The 13,465-nt window shown below is 42.8% G+C and overlaps 2 protein-coding genes and 1 long non-coding RNA gene across 6 annotated transcripts in view; 2 read left to right on the top strand and 1 right to left on the bottom strand.

The window, feature by feature from the left end:
- The first annotated feature begins 262 nt into the window (after positions 1-262).
- LOC135348988 (uncharacterized) lies at positions 263-4,869 on the top strand. 2 transcript variants are annotated; one of them, XR_010398838.1, is made up of 3 exons: positions 263-4,397; positions 4,504-4,608; positions 4,661-4,869. It is a non-coding gene; the product is annotated as an uncharacterized LOC135348988 (long non-coding RNA). The 2 variants fall into 2 exon arrangements; XR_010398837.1 differs by having other exon boundaries at positions 263-4,608.
- Positions 4,870-5,826: 957 nt separating this feature from the next.
- On the top strand, positions 5,827-10,056 carry LOC135348986 (uncharacterized). The gene is made up of 11 exons (XM_064547422.1): positions 5,827-6,022; positions 6,444-6,480; positions 6,552-6,616; positions 7,007-7,080; positions 7,440-7,505; positions 7,637-7,733; positions 7,920-7,974; positions 8,050-8,129; positions 8,602-8,682; positions 8,772-8,849; positions 9,254-10,056. Exons 1-11 carry the CDS (start codon positions 5,990-5,992, stop codon positions 9,944-9,946), a joined length of 1,359 nt encoding a protein of 452 aa, XP_064403492.1. The 5' UTR covers positions 5,827-5,989; the 3' UTR covers positions 9,947-10,056.
- The window catches only part of LOC135348985 (kinetochore-associated protein 1-like), a 25,618-nt gene continuing 22,115 nt past the window's right edge, over positions 9,963-13,465 (bottom strand). For all 3 annotated transcript variants that reach the window (XM_064547418.1, XM_064547419.1, XM_064547421.1), the window contains 15 exons: positions 13,295-13,377; positions 13,152-13,202; positions 12,767-12,834; positions 12,646-12,715; positions 12,322-12,440; positions 12,089-12,224; positions 11,872-11,967; positions 11,744-11,803; positions 11,630-11,684; positions 11,512-11,575; positions 11,243-11,372; positions 11,066-11,155; positions 10,622-10,767; positions 10,242-10,323; positions 9,963-10,126 (listed from right to left, as the gene is read on the bottom strand). In XM_064547418.1, coding sequence (XP_064403488.1) covers positions 10,076-10,126; positions 10,242-10,323; positions 10,622-10,767; positions 11,066-11,155; positions 11,243-11,372; positions 11,512-11,575; positions 11,630-11,684; positions 11,744-11,803; positions 11,872-11,967; positions 12,089-12,224; positions 12,322-12,440; positions 12,646-12,715; positions 12,767-12,834; positions 13,152-13,202; positions 13,295-13,377 — 1,301 coding nt within the window. In that variant the 3' untranslated portion in view covers positions 9,963-10,075. The remainder of the gene's footprint in view (positions 10,127-10,241; positions 10,324-10,621; positions 10,768-11,065; positions 11,156-11,242; positions 11,373-11,511; positions 11,576-11,629; positions 11,685-11,743; positions 11,804-11,871; positions 11,968-12,088; positions 12,225-12,321; positions 12,441-12,645; positions 12,716-12,766; positions 12,835-13,151; positions 13,203-13,294; positions 13,378-13,465) is intronic.

Genomic DNA, 13,465 nt, shown 5'->3' with positions numbered 1-13,465 from the left:
GCATCAGATGGTGGCATTAATGCAGCCTCTGTAGGTGACCTACAATCCACTCCGTAAAGCAGAAAGGATGGCTTTTCCCCCGTCGAATCATGTTTTAGTTTTTTCATTTCAAGATACATGAAAAAACTAAAACCTATCTCTATATGAGATAGGTATCCCACTCGACTCCTACTGGTGTTGAGTACATGTAGCTAATTGAATTGGGAATGCTAATTTCAGACTTGATTATATGCATTGGGGGGGGGGGGGTTGATAAGAATCGGCCTTTCTTTAGTGTACGTGTCACTGCTTGGCTATCCCCTTTGTGTGCTAATCCAATTCTATACATTATTAGAATAGTCATTGTACTGGTAGAGTGTGTAGAGGTGGCCTATTGACACGTCCTGCACTGTTCACTATGGCACATTGTGGACAGGACTTACAAAACTTGACAATGTCACTAGTGGCGTGACAGAGCCTTATACAACCTTTCGCCAGAGAAATGGCCAGCCATAGGACTGCTGTGGCTCTCTGCCATTACTTGCTCACGTAGGTGCTTAGGCACAGCACTTCGTTTCCGACCCCCATTCTTAGGGTCAACAAAATACAACAACACAAAAATGTAAAGCCTGAGCTGCCACTTTTCGGGCGTTCTGCTCATCACTAGGCAGTTGGTTTTGAACCAAAAAGTTAAACATAAAGATAATCTGAATCTTTGCGTTGCTTTTGCACAAAATTAAACTGAAAAGACTTTATTGGAACACAGGACGACTCGGGGCACATGTCCAGTAGTTCTCGAACAGTCAGGTCTGTGTCTGTATGAACGCCACTTGTACCTGCTCCACCTCAGCATTAGGGGTGCTAACCCGGCTGGGCTCCGTGGGTTGTCCTTGCCTGCTTTGTACACAATTTGGATTCTCCTCACAAACACTTTCAGCCACCACCTCGCGTGCTTGCCAGAGGGGTTGGGTGTCTCCAACACGGCCTTCACTGCAGAGTGATCACTATAAACCACGACGTTATGTCCATACATGGCTAACTGCCCACACCACAGCAATAGTTTCTAGCTCGTGATTCTCCTGTGGTGAGAGGGCACGGCTAGCATAGGCTACTGGATGATACTTCCCATCTGTCTGTTTCTGGGACAGAACTGCTCCTAGCCCCTTTATTGTAGCATCTGTCTCTAGTTGAAAATCTTTATCAAAATTGGAAAATAGGTGAGGAACTGACCAGTTAAACTGCACTCCCTTCTTTGTGAGTGTGTGTAGAGGTTTCACGACTTTTGCGAAGTTCTTTACAAATCGTCGATAGTCCGAGATTAAACCAACGAACTTTGTGAACTGAAGTCATTCTGGAAAATTCTTTAATGGCTGACACACGTTGCGGGTTTGGTTTGATTCCATGTGGGGTGATCAAGTGTCCCAAGTATTCCATGCTCTGGGAAGTGAAATGGCACTTAGTCGGTTTCAGCTTAATATAAGGCCAGCACTAATAAAATATGTTTTTCAGAATGTAATCCAGGTACAGGGTACTCCATCTTCAGGGTTAAGACCACGTAGCACGCATTGCCTGAAGGGCATAACGCGAAACTCATAAAGTCCCTGATGAGTAATAAATGCGGTTTTCTCTGAGTCTGGCACCTGCCAATACCCTGAAGCTAATCTAGGGGAGAAGAACTTGGATTCTCCAAGTAGGTCGAGAAGGTTACAGAATAGGTCAGCTTTTGTGGTTGAGTTCAACTCTCGGAGTCCCGTCTTTTTTCTTCGGCTTGCCCAGTCGCTGGATGAGGGCGTGATTACACCCTGGCTCTGCATCTTGGTCAGTTGTCTGGCTATCTCATGTCGCAGTGCGAAGGGAGCACGACACGGCGCTTTCAAGGTGGGACGCGCACCGTACGTGTCTATCTCTAATTGTACCATTCCGGTGCCTCCTCTCTCTCCATCACTCAGGGCAAAAGCCTCATGGTACTCACAGAGCAATGAGAACAATTGATCTCTCTGTTGCCACGACAGCCTGGCAGCCTCGTCTTGGATAACTTAAATGTGGCTTGTGAAGCACATCCTACCCAGGTACCTCTATCTAGACTTCGTGTAAATCCAGTGGGATTGCTTAGAACTACATAAGTAGGGCCACTCATTCCGTCTACTAGAGTCTCGCTAAAACACAATGTATCGCTTTCTGGGCCAGTAAAAGAAACACTTGGTTCTACCAGAACAAGTCCACTAAGGTCCTCAGGTTCTAATCGGGCTATCACGCTCTGGTGGGGGGGGACACACACTGAGTCTACTAAACCAGTATGCAACTGCGCTGCTGCGGTCGTTGAGTCAACGGCGGCCTGCTCAGTGGGTTCTCTGCCTGGCCCTAGGCTGGGGTGATACGACATAATCCCCAGTTGTCTACAAATCCCCTCTGAGAGTAAAATGATGCATATATCTGCACCTGTGTCTACTATTCCCACTGCTGGGACTCCATGCACATGGCTCAACAAGCCTCTATGCGAACCAGGTTGACAGTTCCTTCTTCCTCTGAAGAGTACAGATACTGGCGAGGGTCATCCTCTGCCTGTTCCATGGTTGTAGCTGTTCTGACTGCACACACTTGGCACCTGGTGGCTTGTAATGGGTTGTTGATGGCCTAGACTCTTGCTTTCTCTATTTGCATTGCCTAGCTAGGTGATTGGGTGAATCACACAGGTAATACTTCCTACCCATGCTGCTAGGTGTCTGTTGTTGGGGTTTGGGGGCAGGAGGCTGCTGATATCCTGGCCTCTTCTTATGGGCCTGGGGGTGAACTATTGCCTCTTGGGCTACTGTAGTGTTGCCTACGTCTACCCTTGTCTGGCAGCTAGACATAGTCCTGGCACTTCTGGGCACCTGAGACAGCGGGGCTCCTCATTAGATCATATCTCAAACCCCCTTGTAGTTGACTCTGCAACATAGTGTCTCTAGTCTATGCTGACAGGCTATCGTTCTATACGCCTTACATAATCACCTTACATAATCAGCTACGGGCTCACTCTCAGTCTGGTTTGCATACCTGAAGTCTGTTGCGCTGCAGCTATGACCCTATTCTCTGCCGTAAGGCACCGGCAGCCTCCTTAAATGACGTCTTGTTCTTACTGGTCAACAGGTTCCACTCCTTTAATACCACGTAAGTGGCCAGCCAGTTGGAGAAGTGTCTCCTCATCTGACCATCCGTTCCACAGTACTGCTCTCTCCAACGTTGGTAGCCAGTCCTCAAATCTATCCTCAGGGTTCTCTGACGAAAAGGAATCTACTGGTGGAGCTCTCCCCCTTCTACCAACCTTCGGTGTTGGCCTCTCTAATACTCTCCGGGAATGAACTACACTAGATCTAGGGCTAGTCTCTTCATCTCTGGTCGTACGAGTGCGTATCGTGAACCAGTGTACTTGCGCCCCAAACTTCCGCACTGTGCACAGCGGCGCCTGCCGCCTCAAGTTCAACTACTTCTGGCCCTTAGTACAGAAATTTCATCCTCTTTATCACAACCGGCGCCTGCCGCCTCAAGTTCAACTACTCTGGCCCTTAGTACAGAAATTTCATCATCTTTATCACAATTTTATTATCATTATTTGCTTAACACGCCACATATTGGAATTTTGCTCCTCCAGTTGGTCCCTCAGGTCATCAGCTTCTGCTAGGGGAACGGTAGACTCCTGTAGGCGCTCTGTCTCAGCCCTCAGTATGGTCACCTCAGTCTCAGATTCACTTAGGGCATGCTGTACCCTCTCCAGTTCCATCTGCTGGTCCCCTCAGTCTGGTCTCTCTCTTGCTCTGCTTTCTCCCTGTCCCGGATAGCTCTGAGCTTCTCCAGCTGTTCCAGTGGTTCGTCTCCGGGTTCCGACTCCGCCCTCGAGGTGTCGCCTCCGTCTCGAGTTTGTCCACGGTATGAGCCACATGGTCAGGGCTCTCTCTTTCTAATTCTGGCTCTAACTCAACTTGTAGAAAGATGCCTTCTTCGTCTAGTAGACTCAGGATGGGGTTTCCTTCTTCCTCGCCCTCTTCTCTCTGGGCTTGGACATTTGTTGGCTGCTTGGACATTTATTGGCTGCTTGCCCATTTCCGTGAGTTTTCCTTCCAACATCAGTCGTAGATCTGTGCACTCCTAGTTCTTCAGCCATTCTGCCTTCATCCTTCTTGAACTGAAAGGGATTGGTAGGCCACAGGTCTTTGCCACTCCACGTGCCCTTCTCCAAGTAACTCTCTGTCTTCGCTTGACATACTGCCTTTGAAAAAAATTTCCAAAGGACTTCTAACTCTTTCTGAACTCTGTAGCGCACTGTTAGGCTTCGATGTAAAAGGATTCAGTCTGGGCCTGGACCTCCATTGTAACACGGTTCTTCATAGGAATTATATCACATCACGTGTAACACACACATACGTCACAATACATCAAGAGTAAGTATGCATGACAAACAAACGAACTGTACTGACTGTAGTGACAGTTCCTTGTTATACACATGTAATTACAATGAGGATAATTTTCTCCCTGTAAAACATGCAGGAAAAGAAGTACTGTACTTCAATCTACTACTAAGTGAATCAGAAGAAGCCCCAAAAATCGATAAGTCATCACCTTGATGTCACATGGTACACTCTCGTCCCTGAAGTAAGGATAATTAATTATTTGCTGCATGCATGCATACTTTATAATTATACAGGCTATGAACTCATAAGCAGAGGAAATAACTTGAAGCTGTCAGGCACAAAGACTATATACCTGCACAATGAACACTATAATCTTATGATGCATGCATGGACTTGTAAACCGGCTTATATTCAGTATACATAATTATAATAGCTGCACGTACATCGATTGTTAAGTGTTCGCAATCGCGCTATAATAATTATGATCATTATATAACTTTGAGATGCAAGATCATCAATTGATGTCTTTACTATTATTGCGTTGGTGTAGCTATAATTATCCTTCCAGTCACTGACAATGAGATTCAACTGAACTGCACCGCTTTATACATGGAATCATAGCCAATTAATGAACACTATAATCTTATGATGCATGCATGGACTTGTAAACCGGCTTATATTCAGTATACATAATTATAATAGCTGCACATACATCGATTGTTAAGTGTTCGCAATCGCGCTATAATAATTATGATCGTTATATAACTTTGAGATGCAAGATCATCAATTGATGTCTTTACTATTGCTGCATGCATGCCTCATTTAATTTGTCATGGCTATGATTCCATGTATAAAGCGGTGCAGTTCAGTTGAATCTCGTGACTGTAGAATTTGAACAGGTCCACTCTGTTGCAGATAGCCAGAAGGCCCTCAAGGCTGTCCTACGTATGGTGTGATATGGTGTGTAATCAATGACAAAATTAGCCAGTGTAAATTTAGATAGGCCGTTCCAAAACTGGACCCACAAATGCTGACAGTGCAGAAAGTGAGTGTCTCACAGAAAATGACCCTCAGAAGTGACCCTCAGAAAATCATACCCATGCACGCACAAAGGGAACTATATACCCTCTCACATACAAGAGAACAGGAAACTGACCCTCATACCCACACCACATAATCAATATTGAGCATTGAAGGTATGAGTATGGTCCCTGTCAGTGTGTGCGTGGGTATGATTCTGATAGGTGATATCTTCCTGCATGTTGTGGGTATGTGTGGCATGGGTATGATTTGCTGAGGGTATTACTATAGTTTTCTTATGTGAGCAGAAATTCTGAGGGCACCATTTTCTGTGGGTCACTTTCTGCACTGTCAGCATTTTTGGGTCCAGTTTTGGTATGGCCCATCTAAATTTACACATGCTAATTTTGTCGTTGATTTTACACACCATAAGTTTTTTTGCCTTGGAAAAGGATCACTAGATTTATAAGAGTTTATAACAGCTGTTAGACCACACCCATAGCCTAGAGATTGATTGCATTGCATTGAGACACAAACGATGCAGTGCAGAAAGCAAAAGTGCATTGAAAGAAGAGATTCCACTGTATGAGTGAGCATTGAAAATGTCTACCAACTCAGAAAAGTATCAGCCAAAGGTACGTACCACCGTACGTAGATGGGGAGCATAATTTATAGTACTAATCTCTAGATCTAGTGGGGGGGCTCCTTTTTAAATCTCAATGAACACTAGCTAGATCTATTCTAGATGGCTAGCTCTGGTAGATACTCTAGATCTAGTCAGCAACTGCTTGAGACATAAATGCTATGCAGGCTTTGTATATAATTATTAGTAGACGTACACAAGCATAGAGCCTTGATATAATTATATAGATCTACATTAGATTGCAGCAATAGATAGTAGAGTCTACATGTACGTACCTAGCCTCGATCCCAGTCCGCACTTCACTCAGGGAAATGGGCCTGGTATCGACTGCTTAACATGTACCTGGAGCTATTAAATAAACGTCAAGCATATAATTATGGTATGTATATTTGGTAATCTATATTCTGCTGTAGGGAGCTGTCACCAAGGAGATCATGGAACTCCCTAGACGTAAGTCACAGGCGTGATCGATTTGTGCCCTCACAGTGAGTAGCTAATCATAAAATTAACACTTTCTGTAGACCAAAATGGCGATGTGGATTGGAACACACTCGGAAACATCTTAGTGGCTTATGACTTGGGAGAAGTAAGTTCAGTAAAACCACTTCTTTTTCACCTGAGGAAAGGAACTGGCCAGCTATCGTTATCCCATGCATGCATGTTGATGTCCCAGTGTGTGTAGAATCTCGCGCTTCCCATAAAAATGCACACGCTACACTAAAAATACTCAAGTTACTCACGGCCCACCAACCACGCTTTTTCTGTTTGTATAGACTTACACTCATTAATTGCTGGTCCCAAGTTGAAAGATGTAAAATCGAGGCTTACGTATATCACCCATTCATTGTGGTAGTTGAGTGAAAAAGGGAGTGGTTTACATATTCTTTAAGACTTCATACATGTTTCTACTCAATACAGTTTTGCATCAGTGCAGGCTTGCTAGCTGTTGTATAATGGCTTGTTACGACTTGTGCAGGTGTTGTGTGCTTCATATGTGGACCGCCTGTATGGCAAAGAAGATCCTGGATTCAAACCAATCACAGACTGGAGGTAAATCTGGTTGCGTATAATTATAGCCTTGCAATAATACTGGTTTCCTTCCATTTTTAGATATAATAATACATGCATGTACGTCCTGTCAGTGGGGTAAATTTATTTGTTAGGTTGCGGTCAACAGCTGTTGTTAATTGTCGTGACCTACATGTAGTGTATGTTCTGGCATTGTGCATATAATTATACTATGACACTATAGAGTCGGTCATTGTTTTTAGGAGTACCAATTTAATACACGTACATTATATTTTGTCACATGCATGCATGGGAACCCTTAATGTTGCTGTCGTGGTTGCTAACAGTATAATTATAGGTATCATCTGTGGGTGTATTGACTGTTCCCATTGATAATGTAGATTCCTCTATAAGGAGAAGGATGTTGTGGTGCTATGGAAGCAGCTGCCGGACTCGCCCATACAATGGTACTTGTGTAATACAATTGGCATGCAGATTGCTTGGGTAGCAAATTCAGTGTGTTAATAGTTGCTTGCTATTAATAATTTTATTATACTGCGGCCTATATCCCTGTATGAAATGATGTCACCCCACTCAGTTACATGGGTCGATCAGTGGTGGATCTTCCTGCTAGTACTATCCATGGCTTCTTGGGAATTAATGAGTCTGCCCACTACTTTGACAGATTTGTTGTGGTGAGTGCATGAGTGTTTACATTGTATGTGGTTGACTGTGGGCGTGCAACACTAGCGTTCCTAGCTGGCCTACATGCATGTAGCTAACCTTTGCATTATACTGCAATAATACCTCCTCAAATGAGACGACGATTATTGTCGTGTGTTATACTCAACTTCCCATAATGTTATTAATTCCTCTTGCAGCAATCCAAATTGATTAAGAGTCTTCGCGATGAGGTGGACATTAAAGATGGGATTTGTACGTATTCCTATATTTAACCCCTTAGTGGTGTGTTTACCTTAGTGGTGTGTTTACTTGTATCCTATTACTCAGGTTATATGCAACACGAGAGTAAGCACTGCTTGGTTAAAGCGAAGAGAGACTTTGTGTTCTATTCACGGTGGGAAGCAATGGTATGTGGATATGTATTCTTGACCTAGTAAAGTCAACTGCATCCCATAAAGTAGATCGACGTTGATAAAATTTACAAGTGAAAAGTACTAATTTATTATCCCTACATCTTACTTTGTCTCGTTGTCAAGTAAAATATACTGGATCTAAAAGCTTTTGAGGACTAGTTTGCACATGCGTACTAGTATTTTGTCAGTGTCCATTTAATTTAGAAGCCCTCTAGCACTTGTAATGTCCTCGCTATGTTGAAATACCACAGCAGTACATGTCTTTAATTGGGCTTTTTTAAATCCTGATGCAGTAGTTATAAGTATTATTTATTGATTTTAGGAACCTAACCCTGTTTATGTATACGACACACAAAACTCCCTCACACAATTGCCCTGCCCTTAGATGGTCACGTTTCCGATACACAAGTGTACATTTCTTAGCTACATAATTAAGCGAGTTGTTGTTCTTGTTCCCATGTCTTAGAGTGACGGAAAGTGTGTGTTGAGTGCCTTGTCCATCGATTATCCTGACTACCCCCTGGTGCCAGGGGTCACACGAGGACAGGTGAGTCACTCATGAGTGTTTGATTATACCCGGAAATGAATTTGCAGCTTAGAAAATCCCAGTCATTAAGTGTCTTGCTCTACCCACAGTTTCGACCAGGCTCTGGCTGGATACTGGAACCGTATATGGGAGACCCCAACAGAACACTGGTCTCTCACATTGTACATGTAAGTTGTGTAGTCAACCTGATAATGCCTCAAATATAGCACCAGGGCATTTATTTGCTACCAGCCCCTCGGTGTTTATTGAGACAAGCGCTTCTTCAGATGCAGCGTCGGTACAAATCAGCTTTTAAATTACAAGTTGTATTATTTTGTAATGTTAACTATAGCAAACAGGTGGTTCTATACTGCCATGAGTGCATTGTTGGCTAATTGTTATTGAGAACAAGTGACAATCATAGTTACTGCAAACACAATGGAAAACTAACGTACCTACTGACTACCACTGTGCACTATAGTAGACACATGTACAATTAATGTGTGTATTGTATGTCATGCAATTAGGGATTGCTTTAGAGTCAACGATATTGAATCATATTGCACGAGACTCATGAGTGTATATCTTACAGGTGGATTTAGTCTCTCTACCCCCTATTATCACCAATCGTGTTATGAGGAGAGTTCCACTCTCTGTACACTACCTGAGGGAGCACCTCAATCTCAACCGTCCACCCACACCCTCACATCTCCCGCTAGTTACACCCAACATCCACGACAGACAGCCGGAGCTTCCCACATCGATATCACCACAGATACCCACGCCCAATGCACAACAAGGGAGCTACTGCAGCCTTTCCTCATTCCCTATGGAGAGCAACCCACTCTATCAAAGCAGCAATTTATACATGGGCAGCGCACGACTCAGAACTCAATCACAAGAAAGCTGGCGATTCAGAGGAGTTGACAACGAAGTGGGCATAAAGCCAACTAGAAAAGTACCAACTGTGCCTGAGGAAGAGGAAGAAGAGGTTGTGCAAGACCTTTCTGCCACTCTGGTAAAAATAGAAACTGAATTGGACACTAGTCATGGTTTCCCCGCACCATTTGAAATGACCACTACCAGTACAGATTCAAGTTTAGCTAAAATTGTGAAACAAAGTGAAGGAGAACAATGGTTACTTGTACAAGCTCCGATTGCCATGGGTCGGAGTCCGAGCCCTAGTAAAAGTGTGAAGGGAGTCGAGGATACTGTCACTCCGGATGTGTCTCCAGGCAACAGTCAGGGTAACGAGTGGACAGTAGCAAGCTCGAATAATGAGTGATGATTCAGCATTATGATTGTTTCAATAATAATTATTGTATGCACATAAACTTTTATTCAATTTATTTTGTGGTTTCCAAGTAGATTTAAATGAAAAATTGCTGCAAATAATTATTGCTACAGTGCTTGGCTATAAAATAAAGTTATTGAGTTCTGAGAGATTTCTGGTTTCTATGTACTCCTACAAGAGGAAGAAAGATTCATGACATATTTTGTTATACAGTTAACTATAATTCTTGTAATAGGTGGGACGCCCAAATTAACCAATATACATGACAGTTTATATTATAACACACCTTTAGCAATTCCAAGCCAGATAGAGTGGACACACTATAATGCTGGTTGTACAGTTCCACTAGCCGTATAGCCTCAGAAATCCTGCAATGGCAGGTATAAAATTGTCAAATCTAATTGCAGATATACCATTATCTGTATAATTTAGTGGAATTTTTGCGGGTGCAAATTTTCGCTCAAGAGGCCTTACAATAAATGTTCGTGGGTTGTAATATTCGCGTTTGCCAGGAAACCACACCCACCAAGAGCTTTGCATGTGAAATACCGGTGCGTGGGAGTTAATTTATCCCAGTTTTACTTTTTGCGTTAACTGCTCTGCCCTCAAAAACGCAAAATTTTTGCAAATCACGAAAATTTCCCGCTACACAGTGAAGAAACATACATGTTTGCTTGCAAAGACTTTATGAGTAGTCCATCGACCATTTTCCTGGTTACCAGGAAGTACACGTAGGATGTGAAATAGTCCGACCCCACCAACACCTGATGCCTCTCACTGGAGTTTACGTAGAGGTAGACCAGCTCCTCGACCTGAAGTTTTCAACATGCACGTCTATAGCAATTATACTATCTGACATTCAGCAAACAATTAAACATCAACTCAACTTTCGGTACCATATTTAATATCTTGTTTACTACTATCATGACGTATTACTACATGTACAGTATGTAGACTGCTTTGCGAGTGAAAACCAATTTGGGAACTGGTAGACACTTTGTGTTCGACAAAATATCGATAATTATAATTATGTCAGAAATAACCAGCATATATAGGTATTTCAATCTGAACAATCGCAAAATTCTAAACATAGTATACGGTAGATCTTACTTGCAACTTATAATCAGAAACAGCAGGACTGTTGCCGACATTGTTAAGGAATGTGACCAGACTTTCTGGGCTCATTTTGTCAAGTATACTCTGCAAATAATATATACAGTACAAAATTGCTTTTAACGCAAATGCATTTCTGGACACAGAGAACTAGTAGACACATTTAAGACTCACCTTTATGGTATCTTGTCTGTTTTGCTCCCTAGACATAACCAGTGTAGCTACTAGTGCATGATCAAGTAGTCCAACACTGTGGAATGCTCCACTGATCCTTGTGACATCCAACTCAAACAAGAAAGGACATCTGCATGTTAATTAAGAAAAAGTTATTCAGAAACTACTGTAAGTTTCTGATGAAGATATACATGAGAAAGCTTGACAATGTATGGTATTATATCTAGAATCTACATGTACACAATTACTGTAACATACAGACGACTGACCCCATGAGCATTCTGAGAGATTCTGCGCATTCATCTTGTTGGAACACAGAGAGGGGAGCGGAGGCTGCAGACATAGCACAGTATAGATACTAAAACAATCAAATTTTAATTTGCATACCGTCTTGGAATGGAAAAAGTATAACATGTTCCCACAAAGACGGCATAATCTGAATCTGAAATACACGAAAATGGACAGTGTGCGATCAGAACAAGTCAAACTAAAGTAGCTTACATCCCACAGTTGGTCAGGACACGAGGAGAGAGTTTTCAATACATGCCTCAGGTAGGGCAACTAAAAGTTAACAAAAAACAATTCACACAGTGTATACTTTCCCTTGTACAGTATAGTAGATGACATACCATTCCCAGTTTGAACAAGGCCTGGAGTAGCTTGCTCCACAGGCTCCCATCTTTGATTGAATAGTGCAAACACAACTCTCCAATGAGTCTCAGCGCCTGCGTGAGAATCAACAGAATAAATCAATAAACATTACCCTCGCACTGCTAGTCGATCGATATAGCAAATATTACAATTGAGTCAATATACAGATATACACTAACAAAACGCCTGTTTCACCCTTGGTTCTTGTGAGTGATTCCTCCAGAGGCTTTTGACAAGACCTTCTTTACTGCAGGCCTGGAACGCTGGCATCGAGGTAGACATGTGCAGTCTCTCCAGCTCAGCAGCAAAAAGAGTACACTGCATATACTCACTGCAATAGTATCACCAAGTCAACAAAAAATACGATATAAGTGTTTAGCGCTATCAGCAATTCTATACACCACATAAATTTTCAAGAGCAAACTGACCGTACATCGCTGACAGAGGTCCCACTGACACTCTGTATGAGACTATCGGGGGCAATTGCAAAGAGGACCTGCAGAGCCTTCACTCTCGAGAGGTTGCCAATAGAGCTGGACACTGTGTGCTGTACAGTGGGTGTGTGGTGTATGATACTAACATACGTACACAAGTTTACGGTACTTGCACTTGTACTACTGTCTTACAACATCTAAACTGTTGCCTAGCAACCAACATTAAATAGAATTGGCACTGGAGTGACATAATGCCTGAGGTTCGTTAGTTACATGTATATTATGTTACCCTTGAACAAACATGAAGGGAGTTCTCACCTTTGCCCATTGAAGCAGCGTTGTTACACTTGCCTCTAGCTGATCAGGGACGTTCAGCAAGTATTTCAACCTATCATAATAGTGCATCAACACACACACACACACACACACGGAGCTCAACCTTTTGAAGTTGAGGTCATCCTCACTCTCTCCATCGCTCTCTTCAGTGGGATCCTCCATTAGGGACATCTGCAAAAACGTTTGTACGGATAATTATGATTAAATCAGCGGCATACGCACTTAAAGTATTTGGTGCCATGGGTGGGGTAGTGTGGTGGTCTTACATGTACATAGGCCTATAACACTAACGTTTCGATATTGACCCCTCAATTAAGAATATACGTACGTAGTGATCACTACCTCCTAAAAACTGTTTTAAACCATCGCAGAAGATCGTTCACAAATAATTGCATACCCTTAGGGTATTACTGCAACCCTGGAAAATTGATACTATGCAGGTTGTCTACAGCCAGTACTGTGACAACACACTTTACTGCATTGCTTACCTGAGTGATGTCCATGTCTTTACTTTCTGCCTTCGATGTTGTCAGCCAAGTCTACAAGTATAAAGGTATTGAAATTATTATTGTCAAAGTGTGGTGGACAACTTTAGCAAGACATGTATGTACATGCACACACTCAGGAGCACCTCAGTGAGTTTTGCTTTGATCTTGTCCAAACTGATGCGATGGACCCTGGCAATCTCAGCCGCCAAGGAGTGCACTTCAGGGACTACGCATTCAAGATAATGCATGCTAATTAACAGCATTGATTGATTATCAGTAGCGTAAGGAGAAAATTGCCATGATAAGGCTCAGTC

Source organism: Halichondria panicea, chromosome 15, assembly GCF_963675165.1.
Source record: "Halichondria panicea chromosome 15, odHalPani1.1, whole genome shotgun sequence".
Lineage (NCBI taxonomy): Eukaryota > Metazoa > Porifera > Demospongiae > Suberitida > Halichondriidae > Halichondria > Halichondria panicea.
Note: the sequence above shows the minus strand (reverse complement) of the source record. Positions and strands in the feature narration are given on the sequence as shown.